Source organism: Sapajus apella, unplaced genomic scaffold (genome assembly GCF_009761245.1).
Source record: "Sapajus apella isolate SASKATOON/1434 unplaced genomic scaffold, GSC_monkey_1.0 scaffold97, whole genome shotgun sequence".
NCBI lineage: Eukaryota > Metazoa > Chordata > Mammalia > Primates > Cebidae > Sapajus > Sapajus apella.
The window spans coordinates 152,151-175,483 of NW_022437037.1; the positions used below are offsets into that span (position 1 = coordinate 152,151).

Here is a 23,333-nt window from a genome sequence, read left to right on the forward strand (position 1 = left end):
AGGTCAAGAGATTGAGACTATCCTGGCCAACATGGTGAAACCCCATCTCTACTAAAAATACAAAAATTAGGGCGTGCTGGCACGCGCCTGTGGTCCCAGCTACTTGGGAGGCTGAGGCAGGAGAATCGCTTGAACCCGGGAGGCGGAGGTTGCAGCGAGCGGAGGTTGCAGCCAAGCCGCCACTGCACTCCAGCCTGGTGACAGAGCGTGACTCTGTCTCAAAATAATAATAATAAAAACAAAATATAGTCCAGCACCGAGTGGAGGCTGCTCTGCCCCAGATGCACAGATGGGGTGACATTCTAGCCATCATGAGTATGTCAGCTTTGTTAAGTGGCATGCCAAGCTTGTCCTCGAGCCCACTTAGACAAGTAACAGCCCCGGCTTAGCTCCTGCGATGCAGCGTTTATGGGCAGGCGCCGTCCTGGTGGCCGGTGGGGAACTTTATCTCCTCCTCTCAGGGAACTTGCCCTACCAGAGTGGGGTCGGTGCTCTCGGGCGAGGCAGAGGCTGGGGGGCCCTGGTCCCAGAGTCAGCTGCTGTGCAGGCGGGTTGGTGTTGGGCAGGACCTGGTCCTGTGCATGCCCCTGTGGCCTGGGGCCCCCTCTGCTCTCAGTTCTGCCAGGACCCCTCCCTGCCTCTCCGCCAGGCCTAGCACTCACATGTTACCTGGCCCTCAGCAAGGCCAGCCAGTTCACCCTGGAAGTCACCTCCTCTGTGGAGCCAATAACCTCTTTTCCTGTGTATTCACCCAAAACACCTGGGCAGGAACTCTAACCTTGTCCCCATTGTGGGCAAGGAAACGGGCACAGATAAGCAAGACAAGGTTACCTGCCAGCAAGTGGCAGTGCCAGGATCTGAGCCCAGGCTGTGCAACTGCAGAGCCCCTGGCCCTGGCCCCTCGGCCATCCCGGCATCTTCCAGCCTGGGCTGTGCTGCAGACCCCTAGGTCCCCCATGGACGCCACCAATCACAGCCACACGTCCCAGCAGGGAAGCCAAGACGTTTAACATTGCCCCAGTATTCCAGCGTTTGCCCAGAAGAGTAACTCTCAAGATGAGGCAGGCATGGAGGTTTAGGGTAACCCTGCTTCTAGAACTTTCCCTCCTAATTTCCAGCCTCCTCCAGCCCTTTTCCGCAGTGCACATCAGCTAAGCCCTTAAAATAGTCAAGGGCTTGAAGAACACTAAAAATTTAATGTATGTTAAAAGGGTATTAAATTCCAAACTAAAATTTACATGGAAATATGACATTAAAATATTTTTAGCTTTCAGGAAGCTGGGGGCTGGAATCCTATAATATAGACAAATTTTATCATTTTAGAAAGAATTAGCCTCAGTATTTCTTACATTCATGGAGTTAATGCATAAAGATGTGCATCCAGCCGGGGGCTACTGTGTGGAGGCTGGAAGGGGTAGGGAGGGGAGAGCTGGCCCTGGGGGTCTTGGGGGGCGGGCGCAGACCTCACTCGGCCCCACAGCTTCCCTGGGGGGCCAGGGCTGCCCCAAGGCCAGTGCGCTTGCGGTGAGGGCCTGGGATTCCCTAGAGCGTGCCAGGACCATTCACCTTACCTCATTTACTTCTCACCCAACTCCCTGGAGGTGGGATTCTCTCCCAGTTGCACAGATAAGAAAATGGCTCAGAGAGGTTGAGTCATGGGTCTGGGGTCACACAGGACAGAGGTGGATTTTCATTCATTCTCCAGACCCTCAGCTCAGGTGTCAGTCTTGGTGCTGCTTGAACAGCCACTGCCTATCTCCTGGGAGTCTGGGGGATCTGGCTCCCAAGACGGGGACAGGTAGGGAGCGACACAGAGCAGACAGGAGAGGCTCTGGGGTGAGACCCTGGGCTCCTCCACCTGCCAGCTTCGAGCACATGACCCAGAGGGTGATGAGCCCATCTGCAAAGCCCTCAAATGCTGAGGTCAGGGGCCAGGGAGCCCTGTGACTTGGTGGTCACAGCAGGGGGTACTGATTGAGTGAGTGCCCCAAGGAATTCCCAGTGAGAGAAGCCTCTTCCTATCTCCACTTTACAGACAGGGAATGCTAAGCAGAAGGGGTAGGGAGGGGAGAGCTGGCAGTGGGGCCTTGGGGGGAGGGTGCAGGGAAACTGAGGCTCAGAGAGATTAGGCAGTATCCCCAACACCAGGCAGGCTAGCCAGGGACAGGATCAGGATTCCTACCCCAGGCTATATGATTTCAGGCCATCGCTGGGTCCTGGTGGCCTCTGGAGCCCCCGGACCTCCTGGGTAGTGGCCGCCAAGAGGCCTGGTGGGCAGCCCTTCCCAGCCCAGCTGCAGGCACCTATGCCAGTGTGGGAGAGGGGCTCAGGCAGCCGGCTCCAGCCCCAGGAGAGATCCAGCCAGGGCAGGGGGGCCGGCGGGGACGGAAATGACCACTCACTCCCTGGCGGACACCCCCTGGCTGCCACACCTCCGGGAGGTCACTTATTGGCAGTTAAAAATCTACTGTGACTTGTCAGAAAAATGAATAAATGGGCACATTATTTTTTCATTCCAGACCTCAGCATCTGTTTGTCTAATCAGGAAGGAGAGTGGGGAAGTCCGCCAGGGCTGCTGCGCATGTTTACGCAAGTTTTCCTCTGTCAGAGGAGTTTAAATGGGTAATGAACAGGCCGAGGTGATTTGAAATATAATCCCATTATGCTGACGAGATTACCGGGCTTCGAGACTTCACAAATCACTCTTAGGGCTTTTATCGAGAGCACCGAACACCGCCCTGTTGGGATTTTACATTTAGGCAGAGGTGTTTGGTGGGAACACAACGCGACAGGTTTAACCCTTTCCTTCTCCCCGATGCGTTCTGAATAGCAGGGTCCTCTGAAAGTGGCTTCCTAGGGGCCTTCAGAATCCAGGGTGTTTGGGCCCCGTAGGCCAAGACGGAGGCCCAGAGAGGCTGGGGGATGGCTGGGTGGGGGTGGAAGGCCAGAGAGGGGGACCCTGGGCCAGCTCCACCTCTTTCCAACAGCAGGGCCTCAGTTGCCTCATCTGTAAAATGGGAATTAGGTGGGCATGAGAATGATGGAGAAAACAGTTAATTCATAACTAACATGCTGTGCTTAATAGCAGGTGGGAGGCGGGCATTGATGAAAGAATAGTCCTAATGTGCTCCAGTTTGTCATGGGGGGAGTGTCACTGTGCACCAGAACACGTATGCAGCACACCAGCCCGATGGCTTCATGGCTGTTCTTGCTTAGGATGGTTAAGGCAGAGAATCACATTAGCCTGAATCATAGATGAGGCGCCACCTCTGAGGGGGGGGCCTGTGAACAGTGACATTGTGGAGCACGGAGTCACCTCTTGGTGGCAGACATTACAACTGTTTCCAAAACACCTTTGCCCTTCAACGCCCAGGTGGTGCTGCTGCCCTGTCCTTTTGGAGTAGGTGGCACCGTGTGGTGGGTTCTGGCTGATGGAGTCTGTATGGGAGCAAAAGGTGCCTGTGTCTTTCCAGCCTTAGCATTTTACCACTGCTGCCCCATCCTCTGGCCCTCCTGCCCTGGTCCCAGCCTTTGTGGAAGCCCCCGGAGGTGGTGGGGACCTGCAGCGGGCTTCGCGTGGCGGGAGTGAGCTTCCGTTCTGTGACGCCCCAGGTGTGGCCAGGCCTGGCCAGGAACTTCACCCTGCCCTCACCATGCCCCTCCGAAGGAGCAGGTACTGTCTTCCTTTAACAGAAGAGGAAACTGAGGCTGAGGGAAATAGAGTAGCTTATCCACTGGGAGACATAGGCAGAGTCTCACTCTGTCGCCCAGGCTGGAGTGCAGTGGTGCGATCTTGGATCACTGCAACCTCCACTTCCTGGGTTCAAGCGATTCTCCTGCCTCAAACTCCTGAGTAGCTGGGACTACAGGCGCACACCACTACTCCTGGCTGATTTTTGTATTTTGTATTTTAGTAGAGACGAGAATTTCCTGCGTTGCCCAGGCTGGTCGCAAACTCCTGAGCTCAGGCAATCTGCCCGCCTCGGCCTCCCAAAGTGCCTACAGGCTTGAGCCACCGTGTTTGACATAATGACCCATCTTGTCACTGGAGTCTTGGAGCTCCAGGAGGGGAAGGGGTTTGTTCAACTCAGAGGGTGTGCAGAGTGTCCATGCAGAAGCTAGGAAGGGCCCTCTCCAGCAGGTGGGTAAGGGTCCTACGTGAGAGTCCCCAGCCCCCACCAGCCGCTGTGCCTCGCACCTCAGGCCTTTGCCCACTGCCCTCTCCTGCCTCCCTGGCACCTCCCAGGCTACTTGCCTGCAGTTCACAGTGGTGTGGCCGGAGGGCCCCTCGCTCCTACCTCTTGGCCTGTCTTGATGAGCGGGTTTGGTCTTCGCTCACCTCCACCCCGACATTCTGCAGTCCCTGATCTGGGGAAGTGGGAGCCCTAAGAAGCTGCTGGCAGGTGTTAAGGGACATGCAGGGGGTGGGGACCACCTCTCAGTCTTTTAATCCATGCAGAGGAGGCAGAGAGACGTCCCTGTGGTCCCGACACAGCTGAGGGGCATCTGGGGCATGAAGCACTCTGGTCCTGGGGTCCCGGATAGGAAGCGTCTGGAGGCAGCGGCCGGCTTAGAGTCAGGGACAGGCTTGCCCCATGCAGAGGCCGGCGAGGCAGTGCTATCGGTTGGGCCTGGGCCTCAGAGGTGGGGGCGAGTATGGCCCAAAGCAGGCAGGGCCTACTAAGGATGATCACACTGGCCAACAAAGGACAGCGCTGAGTCGAGCAAGTAGTGAGCGCTCCACTGCCAGAGGTATAGCGCAGGCAGAGGCTGAAGGCTCTGGGCTGAAAGTGTCCCTCCGGCTCCAGGGGAGGAGGCTGGGCTGCACGAGCTCACAGCATTCTCAGCTCTTAGGACCCTCCCTCAGAAGCAGAGAAGCTCTGGCAAAGTTTGGCAAACAGAAACCACTGGGATAAGGTTGGGCTCCCACGATTCTGAGACACCTAGGACATGCTTAGAAGGGACTGCGGGGTCCTCTAATCCAGCACCTTCATTTTCAGGTTAGGAAACTGAGGGCCCAGGAGGCAGCTTGAGCCACACGGCTGCCACCTGTGGAGGGAAGAGCCCACTGGTTAAGGCAGGGCTACCGTGTCTGTCAGCCATTCATGGAGAGTCCAGGGCTGGTGCGGTGGCCTTCCCAGTTCCCGTGTCCCGACCCTGAAATGGGTGTGCTGACGGGCCTGCCGGAGGCTGCCGTGCGGGTTTCGTTACCACATGTTTATAGAGGGCGGTACACAGTGGGCCCTTGCAAGAGGACAGTGGCTCCCAGGGGCCAGCAGAGGCCAGGGCTCCTGGGACCCACCGCCCAGGCCTGCCAGGCAGTCCATACCTTGCAAGTCCTCCACTGAGTTCAGAGGCCCAGTCGAGAATGATCATCAACGCTGTGACTTTTCACATCGCCTTCGGCAGGGGCCGCATCAGGGCCAGGCCAGGAGACCCGGAGGAAAGCAGAAGTGGGGCCCGTCAGTCACCTCATTGCCTCGGGCGTGCCGAGCTTCTCCTGCCTTGCCCAGCCCATCCCGGGGAGGGTGTGAGATGCGCGTGTCCCAGAGCTCACGGTCCTGTCTTTAGAGACCTAGGGATGGGGTTAGGGAGAGGGGCTGAGGAAAAGTTGAATGCTGAGTTTTAATCTGAGCTGGCCCTGAGCGGTGGCCACAGTGTTCCCATTCCATTGTTCCTTAACCTGGACCTACATGTTTTATGTAAACTGAAAGTGTTGCATTTCACAGTCAGAGAAGGGAGTTGAATTTGCAGCTGAAAGAGGTGATGGTTTTGGTGTCACCCTGAGGGAGGAGGGCCAGTCTGTTGTGCTTAGCACCAAAGAGGCCCTGGTGCATTTCGGAGATGTTGCTTCCTCGTCAACTGCCAGCAAATGCCACCAGCCAGGAGGCTGATGGCAGAGTCCTGTTTTTCAGCATGACATACTCCAGACTTCAGAAACTCAACGCAATACGCACACACCACTAGGTGTCTGCTCCTAACTTGTAGTAAGACACTACTCTCGCAGCAAATGCACTCATTTAAACAAATGGCATAAAGCTATTAAGACGTCAACACTTCTTCTGAGAAATCAAACCATAGCTTTTCCAATCTGCCTGTTCAATATGAGAACAGATTTTAAAGAGAATAACATATCAATACCAAAACTGGGTATTTATATGACTTTTATTTGAATATCATTTTAATATTGAATATGTCACAAGATTTAATGACCAAATTAGTCATGTACATTTTTTCCAAGGTATCTAAATATAAAATTGCTAAAAATTCAAATACAGATAGCAAGCTACAAATATTTCTTTTGTTTCTGGGGGGGCGTGGTGAGAATGGAAGACATTAGAAAAGGATGGTCCTGTTGGCTGAACAAAGATCAGAATGAAAGAGGAATTCATTAAAATGAGCCCTGTGCAAAGAAATACACTCAGCTTTGAGATGCTGTGTTAGACACATCTCTTCCTGTACGACAATTTAAAAAATGTTTCTAATGCAGGTCCTCAGCCCTGGCCGGGGACAGTAAGAAAGGACGTCACCGCGGGAGGGACACTGAAGAGGCTGTGGAGGACTGCAGAGGCATCTGTGTGGCCAGAGGCGGTGTCAGGGGCATCTGATCCCTTGCCTGTTCCCGCCCAGGGAGCTGGATGGCACGGACACAGGTCTCCCTCCGCTCACCCCTCTCCCTGAAACTGAGAAACAGCAGCTTTCCGCCTGCTCAAACAAGGAGGCAGGCACTGGAAGGAGAAGAGGAAAGGGGAATGCGGCCCCTTCCAAGGCAGCGAAGCAGAGACGATTCCAATTCTGGGAAAGTCCACATGCAGCTGGAACTGCAGGCTGAAACCTACACTTGCTACTTAAGAAACAGAAAGACCACCTCTGGCCGGGAGTGCAGTGTGCCTGAGGACGAGCCGTCATCCCCTCCTCCCAGCACCTCACGCTGTCCACGCAGCTCCTTGGCTCAGGTCAGAAGCTGGGGCGTGCTGAAGGGGAAAGTGACACAGCCTTGGACACACCACTAGGTCTCTGCTCCTAACTTTTAGTAAGATGCTACCCTCAAAGCAGATCCACTCATTTAAACAAATGGCATAGTTAAAACTATTGACTAAGACCTAAACATTTCTTCTGAGAAATCGAAACATAGCTTTTCCAATCTGCCTGTTCAATATGGGAACAGATCTTAAAGAGAATAACATAATCAATCCTCCGCCCCAAAGAATGGTCCATCATATCAACGGTGATAAAGAGTACACCTGTTTATTAAAATGAAAAACAGAAATGTACATTTTTGTTCTTTGTTTGCTTTAAGAAATTTGATCAAGTTGCAAGGAAATGCCTGGGCACGGCTCTGTACAACCTCGGGCAGGGTGGCAGGCAGTGAAGATGGCTGCGCGGCACGTGGCTCCTCCAGGGGGTGGTCTGGCCCCCAGGCATCACTAATCAAAGCCACTGCCAAGCAGGCTTCGGTCCATGGCAATGTCCCCAGTGCTTCCTCCTAGCGGGCCCCGACACCTTCCCCAAGGGCCCACCTGCCCGGTGCCAGTGGGCCAGGGGCTGGCCTCCCCCCGAGGGCTTCAGGACACCGGGTGGGCTCTAGGGCACTTGGCCCTGGCAGGCAGGCTCTGAGCTACGGAACAGATTGAGGCTGGAGGCCAGTGTCACTGCTGCCCGGATTTCTTCTCCTTCTGGAAGCTGAAGCTCGTACGTCTGTTCAGTTTTCTTTGTTTTTGAGCAAAGTAGTCAGCCCGGGCAGTGCTTGCTCGCGATTCCAGGATGTAGTTAACCTAGAAGCAAGAGCACACAGCCCGGTCACCTTGCCAGCTGCTCCCTACTCACCCAGGGCATAGGAGGGCATGGCTGGGAACACCCTGACCTGGGCTGGGTATCTCAGGGCCAGGTGCTGTCATGGGGAAGGAGTCCACTCATCACAGCAACCTGGCAGGCGGCTGGGCCCAGAACCGCCGCTCTACGTTGGGAAAGCAGAGGCTTAGAGAAGCCAAGTGGCCCGTCCAGGCTTCCCAGCGGGTGAGCAGCAAGCTCCTCCGGTTCCGAAGCTCCTGCTCCCTCCTGGCGTGTGCCGCTCCCAGAGGGCTGTGCCTGGCTCTGCCTCTCACCTGCTGTGTGACCTGGACATGTGCATAGCCTCTCCTAGCCTGCAGTTCGCTGTGTGAAGGCCCGGAACAGCACAGGGATAAAAAGCAAACCCGGACAGGCTCTCCATCCAGCCTCCACCAGCCAGGCTTGGAGCTTCCACCCTCACTCCACTGCTTCCTCTTAGCCTCATGAGCACCCCGCCAGGCAGGGCTCACTTGACAAAAAGGTAAGAGGCTCAGAGAGGGAGGCTGAAGTGGCTGTGACCCAGAAGTCGCAGTCAGAGCTGCAAGAGGGGCTGAGAGCCGTATGTGAAGAGCGGGGCTGCCTCCTGGGCTCCTCTCAGGCCTTTTGCATGTTGCTGCTTCCACGAAGCCCCAGGGTCTGCCCAGAGCCACAAGCACATCTCCCACTCTTAAGGCAGCTGCACAGCTCGGCGCTTCACTAGCACTGCAGCCCTGAGCCTTGGTCCAGGCCCTGAGTGGTCCAGCTCACTGCCTGGTGAGTGAGCGTGCAGCAGCATGACGAGCACCAAGGAACGGGGCTATCAGGGAGATGTGGAGCAGGGAAGGCTTCCGGAGGGAATAAGTAAACTGGGTTTTGAGGGGTAAGGAGTTTCTGAGTGCACAACAGGGAGGAGAAAAGCAGCGTGCATCAAGGCACAGCAGGAGCACACCGCAAGGAGGGTCTGTGCCTGGGCGGGGACGGGGGCGGTGGCAGCAGTGTAAATCAGTGGTGGCAACTGGCACTGCTTGGAGTGTCTTTCAGTACTCGTGGAATCCTCACAATAACCTTGAGACAGATGCCACTGTCATTCCATGCACAGGTGAGGAAGTCAAGGCCAATGACAATGATGTCATTTAGTCAAGGTCACAAAGCTAGAAGGTGTCAGGCACTTGACAAGCGCCCCCTCCCGCTCTGCAGCCCCTCGCCTCCTCTGGCTGTCCCCGCCGCCCTCTGGCTGGGGCTTTGGTGAACAGACGCTATTTCTCTTCACCTGCAAGTATCTAAAAGTTATGACTAGAAGGCTGAATATTTCTGACGAGAGAGGCCAGCCACTGCCTCTGCTGATTCTACTGAGGGCCATGTGTCCTGTGCCAGAGGGAGAGGAGCTTCTGCTGACTCCGAGAAGGAGCACTCCCGGGGGAGGCAGTGCGAGACGATACCGCCTCAGATGGCCGAGGCTAAGACACTGTCCCTCCCAACTTTCTGCTCTGCTGGTCGGAGCAGCAGGCGTTAAAGGCTGGTGTGTGAGTACAGAAGGCCTGACACGCTCTGCCCGCTGCCTCGCCAAGTTACCAGCTGAGAGCAATAAATCATGAGGACCGCAGGGCCAGGTTGACGATTTGGGACAATACAATGTATGGAAATAAGAGGTTTTATCATTCTTAATAAAAGCAATCTTTGGATTATACTGTTTGCACACTCAGCCAACCTCATGTTTTCAGTGTATTTTTGGCACATATAACTTGACAAAAGCATTTTAAAATGATCCTTAACAAGCCAACTATTTCCCAAATTTATTATCTTCAGTGCTTTGTGATAATCACATAGATAATTTTAATGGAAGATTAATGTAATAATCAAAAGATAAAAATGCCCTTTGGTCTGCCATTAGCTGGTTAATATGCTGTGGCTTAAAACGTGCACAATTTTATGCACTATAGAGTGTTTCACTTTCAGTGCATTTTACAGCTTAAGGCATAAAAGTATAGGGAGTTTTCATGGTCAATAAAGCCACAGCTTCCATCACTTGATCACAAGAAGAACCTGATTTGAAGAGCCCGACAATTCCTCTGAGATTCATCTCAAAGCCTGTGGAATTAGGGACCACCCATGTTTAGCTCAGTAACATCTTGGTGGGAAGAGGGCAGCTCTGGAGCTTCTCGGGGCCAGGTTCAAGCAGACGCTCCACTCTTGTATGCTCTGGGACCTTGGGCCTCCATCTCCTTGTCTATGAAATGGGGACAGTGTCTATATTCCGGAGGGCGGTTGGGAGGATTAAATGAGACAATGGACAGAAGATGTACTCCCAGTAAATGGGAGACGTTAATATTTCTACAAGTGCAAAGAGCTCGATGCAGGTTTGCTTGCTCATGATTTTTCTTTGACATTGGCTTGTGGCTCTTATTTCCTCCCTTCAATTTCCATCTGAGCTCTCATTTTATGTAAAGTGCCTGAATTCTAGAACAACAGCATGCATTACTGGAGTCTGACCCCTGAAGAGCTTCTGATGGCAACAACATTTCTGCCAAGTTCCCGGACACAGGGCTGTGCCTCCGTTGTTTGGTACTGGTGCAAAGCTCACAAAGACACATTCATGACACTGCAGGAATGGTGGATAAAACTAAGTATTCCAATTGCTATAAAAATCAGAGATGGGGCTGGGCGTAGTGGCTCACATCTGTAATCCCAGCACTTTGGGAGTTCCGAGGTGGGTGGATCACTTCTGGCCAGGATTTCGAGACCAGCATGGCCAACACAGTGAAAACTTGTCTTACTAAAAATAGAAAAAAATTACCCAGGTGTGGTGGTGAGCACCTGTAATTCCAGCTACTTGGGAGGCTGAGGCAGGAGAATCACTTGAACCTGGGAAGTGGAGGTTGCAGTGTACAGAGATTACGTGACTGCACTCCAGCCTAGGCAACAGAGTGAGACTCTGTCTTTAAAAAAAAAAAAAAAATCAGAAGTGGGAGAGGTACTATCTAATCTTCCATCAGGATCATGATCATTAGCTCTCTAAGTAAATTGGGCCTGGGTATGCTACAACTCTTCCGGGGTCTCGTGCATGATGCAGTATTTCTACAAATATTTTGAAACGGAAACAGACACTTTAGGGAAAGTGACAGACCTCAGGGATTTTGCAGAGAAGCATCTGCTTTGAGGGAGCATTTGGACCTGTAAAATGATTTCTCTGCACTTGATCTTCCACAGTCTCATACTGAAGTCATAAACCTGTGTTTCTGTCATCAATCTGCTGTTGTGAAAATTATTTTGATGTCAAACACAGGATTATAATTTTACTAGAATCCTTCTCAAGTGTTGAATATTTTAATGCTGGCTATAAAAAAATAGTCCAGCCCCTGACGGAGTAATGGAATATTTCTCTGCCAGGTCCCTGAACACTGCACAAGCTGCCTGTGCTGTCTGTGATGCTCCAGTGGGTAACTCGAAGCTCGCTGGCTGCAAGCACTCCCAGGCAGGCCCCATGTCCCTACTCCTTGGCCCAAGGATGGCTCTGCTCAGGGTGGTCTATTTACCCTCTACCTCTTAGCCAGCTAATCATGCCATTCTGTCTCTGCTCCAAACTGTCCTTCCAGCTGCTCTTTTAAATCACCATCTACTGCTTTTGAATATCTTTTGCAGCCATGGGGAACGTGTCTCAATATATTCAGGTACTACAATTCTATTTCGCTGAAATCTCTCACTCAACTTTTAGGTTATACACAACTGGGGAATTAAAACGCAAGTCTGAAATCTGTAAAATCTGGGGTCAAGTTCTGGTTCTGACAACTTATCAGAGTCATGATCCTGCCTCTGCTACTTTCTTCCTCTGGGAAATGGGAACTCCTTCAGCTCGTGACCTCACAGAGTTGTGAAGATGCACTGTGACAGGACACGCGGAGCCTCTGGCCCAGGTCCTGCGCTGGGCAATCCCTCAGCCTATCTTTGCTACTTTTGCTATTACTCGAAGACTTCGACCCTTAAGAGAATAAATAACTAAGCTAGGTGTCCCATGTCTCCTCTGACTTGTACTCTAGCAGCCCTGCTGGGGTGGGGTGGCATGGGTGCCATGATCCCCATTTCACAGGTGGGGACACTGAGGCCCAGAAAGGTGATGTGACTAGCCAGGGTCACACAATTAGGGGTGGGGGAGCCCTCTCTGATCCTCACCCTTGCTCTGCCACAGCAGCTGTTTTTCCTATCTGACCAATCTACACACGATTTGGCTTGAAGAAAGGATTCTCAGCTTGGGAGAGGCTGAGACACTTAGTCCAGGGCTACTCAGAGTGTGGAGCCCAGACCTGCAGCCAAGGCAGCACCTGGCGCTTTTTGGAAACATATGATCTCAGGTCCTATCCGAGACCTCCCAAATCTGAAAGAGCCCCGGAGGCTCCTACGCCAAGCAGAGCTTCTCTCAGCCATACTCCACTCTGGAAGGCCCTGCATGGCCTGGCTCCACCGGCCCCCCACGCCTTGTGCCTGCCTCGCCTCAGTGCCTCCAAGGCGGCCTGTCTGTGGTGCTTCCTCTCACCTTACCTGGTCAACATTTGTGCCTCTTCATTCACCCTTCAGGGCTCAGCTCTCCACACCTCCACACCTTCACCCCAAGTCAGTCTACTGTGATACACCCACACCCTTGAGACTAACAATCGCTTTGTCATTTTTCGTTTTATGCCTATCTCCTCCGATAGAGGAAGAGCTCTCCAGGACAGGCACAGAGTCTATCACTGTGGCATCCCAGGCCCTGGCCCAGCACACGGAAGGTGCTCGGTAGTTCTGTTTAGGTATGGCAACACATCTAGCTGAAAGTTAGGTGTGTTTAGAACAGGTTGCGAGAATCACCTTGAGCATAATTAAGGTGTCTTCAAAACAATAATAATTTCCTCAGAGTCTGCTCCAGGAGCTGCAAGGAGCTCTTGACAACAGTTGCAGGAAAATAAACAGTACATAAAAGGAATAAACAGATACAGGAAGAGCCAGGGTTACCAGGGCCAGGAGGAAGCCGAAGGTGGTCCTGCTTTGGCTGAAGCAGGTGCAGAGCAGCCCACCTGGGGCTGGTGTGGCCCCTGGCATGGCTACTCACCCCTGGTGGCTGGCAGGCCATGCAACTCCTCCTCTGCAAAACTGGGCCTGGGAGCCTTGTACAGAGCTGTGGAGTAGGAGGGGCTGCGGCCAGGCCAGACCAGTCCAAACAGAAGCCGGACCCACCTACCCTGTCTGTGGGTTGAGAAGGAACACTCACCTTGAGCACAATTTCATTGACGGTAGCAGCGTCCGATTCAAAGTAGAGGTGTTTATAGTCGTGATTGCTTAGATACGTGAGTTTAAATATTGCGTGACCTGCAGAGAGAGAAAAGCTGGGCTGAGGGGTTCTGGTGAGTTACTTGTGGGGGCCTCCATATGTTCTCTCCATCATCCCAATTCAAGCTAGAGCAAGTGGAGGCTGAGCAGCACCTCGTCTTCCCAGGAGTAGTTCATTTTCTCATTACAGGTGGGCATAAAATGGACAGTGAAAAAAACTGTAAAAAGACCCAATAGCCAGTTAGGTCCCATTCCGCTCTGGAATGCATTCAAGGGAATGCCACGTTAGGAAGGCTCTACAGAACTACTGCTATATGATAATTACATGGAAAAGGTGGCATTTTTAAGGGAGAAGGCTAATTAACTCCACATTATTACTCTAAAACTAACTGTGCTTAAAGTCAGATAAACGAGCAACAGGAAGGAGAAGGGTCAATGGCCATGTTATTATGAGGCTGCACCCCTGCCCCCGGGCTCCTGCTGGGAGAGGACTCCTGCCTGGAGAGGGGGAATCCTGGTCTTTGACCTTGCTTGGAGGCTTCTCCCAAAGGTCTCAGGTCATCTCCACCCTGGAAGGATGGCGGCAGGGCGGGGGACCATGGAAAGCTGGCACTTCACAAAGCGACCAGAACTTCTGAATACAAATCTGACCTTGGTCCCCATTCTCCATGCCCCTTCCTACCACCTTCAGGATGACACTGTCATTTCTGGGATTGCCTCCTGGTCTAGCCTCATCTCACTCTGCTGTCCCGACAGGTCATAGGCTGCCACAGCACTGCACACTCCCACCTGCCCACACCAGCCTCTGCCCAGGTTCTTCCCCAAGCCTGGGATGTCTCTCTTACTAACCTGGATGGAAAAGACCTGCTGATCCTTGATGGCTCAGCTCAGCTAGCGCCTTCTTGGGTGAGTCTTCATAGCTACACTCCTACGTGCACTTGTGTGGGCCTACCACATGGTACCGTGGCCCTCCAAAGAAACCTGCTTGACTTATCATGCCTGCAGCCATGGCTACATTATCTGGGCCTGTCCTTTTGTGTCCAGATGGTAAATCAGATTCCCTCTTCTAAATGGAGACACAGGTGCCAGGTTGTCTAAACTGGCACAAGAGCTGAGAATAAGATGAGGGGCTTTGGGACTCCCAGTCTCAGGCCCATGGGACTGCCCCCGCCTATCGGCACATGTTATCCTTGGGTTCTAGGAGACTCCTGTCGCCTTCCAAGAAAGTCTTCTGTCTCTTTAAGCTACTGAAGTTGGTTCCATTACTGGCGAGCAAAGGAACAGCGCTCAAGAGAGACGGGTAGCCAGTACTCAGCAAACCTTCCTAGACCACAGAGCAGCGGGTGACATCTCTAATACAGAGGCCTCCTGCAAGATGCCCAGAAACGACCTTCCCTAGTCTTTTGACAGACCTTCGTGCCTGTGAGATTAAAATTCAGCATATCCTTTCTATTAGCCCTCTCATCCGTTGTCCTTTTAATTGAAGCAGCGGCTGGTCATAGTTATTAATTAATAATATATCACCCATATTACTGTAAGTTCACCTCTTTCCCGGAGAAATCTTCTTGGGGACTTTATTTACAGTAGCTAATTTTTCAGATCTCCAAAAATAAACTGATATATGTTGTACATTTGTGGCCAGAAAAGTTGAGCCACTGGTATTTTATCCTGGAAACCTCGTTATGATGTACTAATTGTGACTATAAATCCTAAATTGAAAAAATTACCTAATAATTTCTGAAAAACCTCACTTTCAGACACTTGACAAATTTAGCCTGATTCTAAATCATGGTATTAAAATGTTAGAATTCCTGACTGGAAGCTAATCACTCTGTTAACATATAAATTATGTGTTTCTAATAAGGAAGTGGACCTTACACGGGTACGTCTGTGTATGCATCTGTGTATATTCACATTCACAGGATCTACCCAGGATATCAGAGTCTTGTCGGTGACATCCCTGTGTAGAAGAACAATGCCGACACCTTGCCTGGCCATGCTGTGGCCAAGCAGAGCCATCTACAAAGGACACAGGGCTGTGAAGGACAAAGAGACACCCCCTCCAGGAGGCCTTCCTGCTGACACCTGGCCACGACAGACACAGATACCAAGGCCTGGGGCTAGAAAGAACCAGAAGGTCTTAGGGAGACCTGCAGACCCAAAGCTTCGGGGTTCACTGACCGCTTTGATAAGACAGCTCATGGATTGTCCACACCACCTGCTCCTGCTTGTCACTGACAAAACTGAACCAAACCTCAAAGTGCTACAGCATGTTTTGCCTGAACAACTGAGACACTGTTAAATAGATTTCCTGTGATTTACTCGCAGAGCCCAACCTGTACACAGTATATGCAATATGCAGTTGGCATAGCCTAGGAGCCTCAGAAAGGAAGCTTTGATGCTGTCCCCTTGGGACTATGGCATCTATGAAGCTTGTCAATTGTGGGCTGACAGAGGGGAGGCCTGTGGTTCATCTGCATAGTCACATGAAAACAAACAAAAATATCATCCCAAGCCAAGTCTCCTGAAAGGCTGCATATTTGAGCCAAGCAACCCCAAATCCCCTGTCCTCAGAATTTTGACTTTAATTTGTTGCACATGGAGGCTGTGTGTCCCCTGCCTGTCCCCAGGGTTCACCCAGCACCCATCTGAGGAAGAGTGAAGCAGGGGAGGAGGAAGAAGCGTCCCGCCATTCCTCCACTCTCCTTCAAGCCTCCGGTCTATTTGTCCTTTCCAGTGAAAGCACTCACATCATGGGGAGAGGGGAACAGAGGGCAGAAAACGTTCTGTGGTGCACTTGTGCTTGGACTTGAACAATTACAGAGTTGTGGAAGTTAATCAGTGGGCCGAGGCATGGTGGACAGCCACAGCTGACAGCCCCCTCTTGCTCTCGGCGAGGGGTGATGAGCAGAACCCTGGGGGGCAAGTGTAGGTTAAGGTCAGCAGCCATGCTGGGCCATAGGACATGGGGCGGACTCACTCCGCAGGCATTTCTGCCCTGAGTTCCCCTCACTAGCAGCCCTGTTTTGCTGGGCAGTTTTCCCCAGTCTGGGCTCTGCCTAGGGCAAAGGACACAGAAATGAACACTGAGTCAAGTATGGTGAGCGTGAAGAAGGTAAGCATAGGGAGCTGCCGTGGAGATGCCAAGGTAGAGGCACCTGGCCGGGGTGGAGAAAAGTCACCAGGGACAGTTTCTTGGGAGGAGCTGGCATCTGGGCAGTTTTAGAGAAGGGCAGGAGTCAGCTGGGTAAAGGTGAGGGTGGAGAAGGGTGGAAAAGAGGAAGATGCCAAAGGGCAAGGATACAGTGTCTCCATGGGAGCTCTGGGCAGATCAGGGTCAAGTGGCAGGCGGGGGGAGAGAGAGGGGCAGGCACAAAGGGGTGAGAGTGCCTGGAGTCACCAGCTGATGGGGGCCACTAGTGGGCTTTAAGCAGGGCAAGTGAAAGAAATGAGCAAACTGTGTTTTAGGGTGTTCCCCCTGGTTCCCTGGAGCCTGGAGGTGAGGTAACCAGTTGCCATAGTCAGCCAGAAAGGACTGAGTGCAGTTTTGAGCTAGACAGGTGCAGAAAGGATGCTGAAAAGGAATGGAGATGAGAACCACAGAGAAGACAATGTTGGCAGGATGGGGAGACTCTTTCACAACAGAATAGTTAATAATCAGAAGCCACGCTTTCATAATTTCACCTAGACCAAGACCTGCATATTAAAGTATAAAAAGTTCACTGACATCTTGCTGGAAATGAATCTGTCAATAACCATGAGTGATTCATGCTACATGATAAATTTCCACCATGGGTAACCGGGTAGAAGGAATTGCCCACACCTAAACACTGAGTGAACAGAAGAATGCCTGTTACCAGATACGATCGGCCTCAGACATCTCATAGCTCACCTAAGGTAGAAGAGGGGGCCAACGACCTCCTCAGCCGCAGCCCACCAGGCATCTGTCCTGGGGCATTAGAGGGAATCAGAAGTGGGCAACTTACTCTTGTAAATTCCAAGACCACCAGCAGTTTTCACAGGAACAGGGTTAAGTCATAGCAGCAAGGTGTCTTTGTAAAAACATAGCTGAGAGGCTTGGGCGGAGTGGCTCAAGCCTGTAATCCCAGCACTATGGGAGGCCAAGATGAGTGGATCACCTGAAGTCAGGAGTTCGAGACCAGCCTGGTCAACATTGTGAAACTCTGTCTCTACTATAAATACAAAAATTAGCTGGGCATGGTGGTACATGCCTGCAATCCCAGCTACTCAGGAGGCTGAGACAGGAAAATCGCTTGAACCCAGGAGATGGGAGGTTGCAGTGAGCTGAGATTGCACCACTGCACTCCAGCCTGGGTGACAGAGTGAGACTCTGTCTCAAGAAAAAAAGAAAATCATCCGAGAACAAGTTATATATTAGTATGATTTAAAAAAATGCAAAGTTTAATATTCCAATTAGCTCTAATTATTTTGCATTAATTGTTGAATTCTATTTAAATTAAGGTTTAACAAAAGCCTGAGACACAAAGGAAAAAAAGGACAAGCCCTGAAGTTAGACTTAGGATGAAACCCTAGCTCTGCCATGTTTCAGTGGTGGGAACTTGGCAAGGCACTGTCCCTTCCCAGGTTTGCCTGGCCTTAAAGGAAGAAACAGCATCTGTCAGTCGCCTCTTATATGCCACATATATCCCTGCATATAGCAGGGTCTCAATGGTAGAGTGGTAATTCATATAACTATGATGGAACTGATATTTGATGATAAAATGCTCATTACTTTGAAGATTTCATTTTTAATTGGGCCTCTTTTGAGCACATTTGCTTTTACAGTGCTGTAGAAATAAAATGCCATACAAGAGGGTATAAATGTGGCATCTAAGCACTGGTCACATGCTCAGGGCAGATACTGAAACTGTACCTCGGCTCCTGAGTAATGAAGTGAAAATCTGGATATGTAAAAATGTATTTACATTTATGTAAGTTTTTCAAAGTAAGATAGAGAAGATGGAATATGATACCAAGCAGAAACTAATTAGTGGCACGAATGTCAAAAGTGGAGACATTGAGCTTTTGTGCTGTAATTTATCTTCTGTATTATGGATTCTAACTAAAACAGGAGGCTGTACTGAAAAAACAGGTTCTTCTGGCCAATTCAGGGGCGTGGCCATGTTGGAAAAGCTGCTGTGGTCATGAGGTGGGATGGCTTAAACACACAGGGACAGCACTCACAACTGCTAAAAGAGGTGCTCCCAGATTTCCACCGCAAATCAACTGAAAGGAGGGTCTTTTTTTGATTTTCAATTTTTACTTTTTTTTTTTTTTTAAGATGGAGTCTTATTCTTGTTGCCGAGGCTGGAGTACGGTGGTGTGATCTCGGCTCACTGCAATTCCGCCTCCCAGGTTTAAGAGATTCTCCTGCCTCAGCCTCCTGAGGAGCTGGGATTACAGTGCCCGCCACCACACCCGGTTATCAATTTTTTACTTTCCATTTGCCTTAGGAAACGTCTCAAGGGAGGGTCTCTTCTAATATAACCTGCCAGCACTGACTGTGGCTGGCCATGAATGGTCACAGCTGAAGCTGCCAAAATGAGCCTGCAACCCACCTCTGTCTAAAACCCCAGGTGTCACCACTTGCCAAAAAAATAAAAATAAAGCTGTTTCTTTTCCTTTTCAATTAAACAATTAGAGCTTATTAAAAATATCAGAAATTGAGAAGAGAGAGGAAAACCTCCACACCCCACCCCGTAATCCCAACACTAGCACAGTGGCATCCACAGCCTCTGTCCTAACATTCTCGCCTGTTTGCACAGTTGTAATCAGACTGTATACTAAAAGTTGAGCTGAGTTTTCTTAAGTTAACATTTTACCGTACCCCTTTCCCTGTTGCAACAATTTCTATAGCCACTGTTTTCAATGGCTGCATTTTATTACAGCCAGTAGATGCATGCCACATACAGGTCAAGCTGCTATCTCTGTTGGCTTTCCAGTTACTTATAAAATTGCCATTATTATAAATAAGCCTATGAAGAACAGCTCTGAGGCTTTGGATTCTTTTTCAATTCCTTTACATCAGGCATGGACACTTTTTGAAAACTGAGTTTCTAAGGTCTGATGTCTTCTGGGCCCTCTGGCCTGGGAGGGGAACATTCTCATTGGATTTCTTGGGGGAAACTGATGGGGGAACACATACATTGTTTTAGGCAAAGCTATATCTTTCTGTAGGTCCCAGTAGAAAATGCTGGACTGGGGTTCTCTGGTCTCTGGGCTGAAAACTCCCTCCTGGTTGAGCCTCCACTGTAAGCAACAGTTCTGAGCTGCCTGCAGGGAGCTTCAGCTCAAAGTAATTCAACTGGCAAAAGGTGGTGCTCCTTCCCAAGCACCCCTGCAGAGGCAGCGGCATGGGCAACTGTAATAATGACCTCTTTGACCTCTAGAGCAGGGGCTGTGCCTGACCTACTTACATTTCTGCCTGTATTCTCAAACTCACTCTCTCTTTGGTTCCTTCTTATAAACATAATTAAATCTCTAATTATAAAAACTCCCATGGCAATGTGATTTCCCTTCTTCCTCTAACATCTCAAAAACATTCTTGCTAAGGTCACTATGCCCTCAATGTTGAGAGATCCAGTACAGATTTCTCAGCTGTTTTCGACACTTCTTAAAGTCCTGGCTTCCCTGGAGGCACAGTCACCTGATTCTCTGGTCCACATCTCCAGTCCATCTGTCTCTCACATTTCCTTTGTGATCTTCTCGACCTCCACCTGTCCCTTAAGCGATGGTCTTCCTGAGTTCTGTCGCTGATCCGCATCTCCTCTCCTCTTAAGTCTACGCTTTCCTGTGTCTGCTTCGCCCTGGGGTTTTAGTTACTACTCACATGTTGATGAACCTGAAGCAGCTATGCAGCCTATACCTTTCTCCAGTTTCAGAGCCAACCGGAGGGTACAGCTGCCAGCTACAAATGGCCCCCCCACGCAGCATGTCCAGAACTGGCATCAGCATCTCCCCTTAAACTGGCAGCTGCGGTGGCACAACTGGAGGCTTCACCATGCACCAAGTACTGGGCCTTTGGTCCCCTTGTTTTCACATGTTCATCTTCCGTCCCTGTCTATCCTGTGACCACAGCCCTCGCCCAGGTGCTGACCATCTATTGCCTTTTCTCTGGTTTTCCTTCTTTTGATCATGTCTTCTGCAGAGTCAAACATCTACCCACAGGAGTCATTTTTTGTTTTCCGAGACAGAGTCTTGCTCTGTTGCCCAAGCTGGAGTACAGTGGTACCATCTGGGCTCACTGCAATCTCTGCCTCCTGAGTTCAAGTGATCCTCCCACCTCAGCCTCCAAATAGCTGGGATTACAGGCATGTGCCACCACGCCCAGCGAGTTTTTGTAATTTTAGTAGAGATGAGGTTTTGCCATGTTGGCCAGGCTAGTCTCGAACTCTTGGCCTCAAGTGATCTGCCCGCCTTGGCCTCCCAAAGTGCTGGGATTATAGGTGTGAGCTACGGCAGCAGGCCAGGAGTCATTCTTTTAAAACACACCATCTGGACATGTCGCTTGCCCTACTTAAAACTCTGCTATGCTTCTTTTCCTGTCATCCTCAGAATAAAGTCCCAAGCTTCATAAGATGACTTTCAAGACCTTACATCAGCAGTTATCACACTTTTTGGTCTCAAAAGCCCTTTATGCTCTTAAACACTATTGAGGAGTCCAGAAAACGTATGTGGATTATACCTATCCATATTTATTGTGTTAGAAATTCGGCCAGGTGCAGTGGCTCACACCTGTAATCCCAGCACTTTGGGAGGTCAGGAGTTTGAGACCAGCCTGGCCAACATGGAGAAACCCTGTCTCTACTAAAAACACAAAAACTAGCTGGGTGTGGTGGCGTGTGGCTGAGGCTGGGCTGGGAGGCTGAGGCATGAGAATTGCTTGAACCTGGGAAGTGGAGGTTGCAGTGAGCTGAAATCACGCCTGGAGTACTGACCACTGTACTCCAGCCTGGGTGAAAGAACAAGCCTCTGTCTCAAAAAAAGAAAAAAAGAAGAAATTAAAACTGAGAAATTAAAAAATATCGATTAATTCATTAAAATAGTAAACCCATTATGAGTTAACATATTTTGAAGTGGAAAAACCCTTATATTTCACCAGCGTTAAATAAGAGTGGCATTATTTCATTTTTTTTTTTTTTTTCTCTCTTGTGAGACAGTCTCGCTCTGTTGTCCAGGCTAGAGTGCATGGCATCATCTTGGCTCCCTGCAACCTCCACCTCCTGGGTTCAAGCGATTCTCCTGCCTCAGCCTTCCGAGTAGCTGGGCTACAGGGGTATGCCACCAGGCCTGGTTAATTTTTGTATTTTTAATAGAGAGGGAGTTTTGTCATGTTGGCCAGGTTGGTCTCGTACTCCTGACCTCAGACAATTCACCTGCCTCAGCCTCTAAAAGTGTTGGGGTTAGAGGCGTGAGCCACTGCACCTGGCCTATTTTATGTTTTTGAAATCTGTAGCGTTTGCTTTAACAGAAAACAGCTGAATTAGCCTATCTGCTTCTGCATTTGATCTGCTGTGATACACTGTTTTGATTAAAGTAAATGAAGAAAAGCCAACCTCACACAGATAAGTTTTTGAAAAAGTGAGGCATATTTTAATGTTCTTCTTTGTAAATATTCCTCGGTGATACTACACCGAACTTGATAAATGGTAGTTTCTTAAAGATTAGTTGCAATGTGGAATATAAACCTCAGTAATAAACTTTTTGTACTGTTGCATTAAAATCCATTGGTCTGTCTTACATTGTGAATTTTTCCCCTTGCCTGATTTTGTAACATCTTGCAGTTGTCTGGAAAATATTCATTCACCGAGTTATGCAGATTTTCCAAATGTTGACATATTTCATTATATAATATCGAAAAAAATCCCACATTAATATCACCACTAATCATATCAGGAAAGTCTTTAAGCAATGAGAAGCCAAGCTCACAGTGATGGAAATTTCCCAGAACTCTAATTTTCACCTCCAAGTTTGAACTTCATCGTGGGCATTAAATATTATTGCCTGTTATCCTTGAAGTGACAGACTCACTTCCTTCATTTTCAAGAAAATGTCTGCCCAATATGCATTTGAATAACCATAGTTTGTCAGTTGTTCTTTCAAGTTATAATAATGTCCCATGAAATAAATCGCTAGTTCAGCTTGCAATGCAGATAATCAAACGAGCGCTATTCCCTGAGACAAGTATCCAACTTTTGAATGTGGCAGACATGATTCCATGTACTTCAGGAAATAAATTAGGAACAATTGCTTATGAGGGCCTTTTGATGCTTCAACTCATGGGTAAGTTGTTCTGGTAAAATAACCAAGTTGTTCTGGCATTTCAATAACCAAGTATTGGCTGAGGTTTATTCTTCGGCTTTTAGAGAAATAGATAAGAAACAAATTCTGCACCTGGAAATTTCCTCTTGGAGGGACTTAAAGTCTATGACAAGCTTGGGTTTGCAAGTACTCTGTGGGAGACTGAATCACTACAAATGAAACCTCATCTATCCAGAATCACTGGAGTGGACGGCTAGAGTAACCTCTGTGCAAAAAGCCTTTTTCCATTTTAAACATTAAAATTCCATATTATACACCTTCCTTCTGCATTAAAGGCAAAGAAAATACTGCATTATCACTTTCTTTTGTGGAAGTACTGAAGATCACGATTCTCCCAGGGTTGCAAAAGGCTCTATGTGGTGCCACAAAATTGTGCCACACTACAATGTTTACTGAGTTCTTGGAATGCTTCTTCAATAGTTTTTGTTTAGTTTCATTTTTGCTCAACTCTTGTCAGCTTTCACTTCTCAGTCTTTATTATTTAAGTTCTGTCATTCTCTCTCGCCTCTTTTAATATTCTGCATGTAATATCCTTTAGGAAGAGAAACCAGATAACCAAGAATGGGTGAAATTTGTTTAAAAAATAAGACTTTAGGCTGGGCGCGTGGCTCATGCCTATAGTCCCAGCACTTTGGGAGGCTGAGATGGGTGGATCACCTGAGGTCAGGAGTTTGAGACCAGCCTGGACAACATGGTGAAACCCCGTCTTTACTACAAATACAAAAAATTAGCTGGGTGTGGTGGCACATGCCTGTAATCCCAGCTACTCAGGAGGCTGAGGCAGGAGAATTGCTACACTTGAACCCAGGAGGTGGAGGTTGAAGTAAGCCAAGGTCACGCGCCATTGCACTCCAGCCTGGGCAACAAGAGCAAAACTCCATCTC

At 49.8% G+C, this 23,333-nt stretch overlaps 1 protein-coding gene across 10 annotated transcripts in view; it reads right to left on the reverse strand.

Annotated features, from left to right (window-relative positions):
- Positions 1–2,754: 2,754 nt before the first annotated feature.
- The window catches only part of MAPKAP1 (MAPK associated protein 1), a 267,688-nt gene continuing 247,109 nt past the window's right edge, over positions 2,755–23,333 (reverse strand). For 3 of the 10 annotated variants that reach the window (XM_032257249.1, XM_032257250.1, XM_032257246.1), the window contains 2 exons: positions 13,049–13,146; positions 2,769–3,007 (listed from right to left, as the gene is read on the reverse strand). In XM_032257249.1, coding sequence (XP_032113140.1) covers positions 2,864–3,007; positions 13,049–13,146 — 242 coding nt within the window. In that variant the 3' untranslated portion in view covers positions 2,769–2,863. Of the gene's footprint in view, positions 3,008–6,148; positions 7,776–13,048; positions 13,147–23,333 lie in introns of those variants that run through there. The other 7 variants (XM_032257251.1, XM_032257247.1, XM_032257256.1 and 4 more) reach the window with 5 other exon arrangements.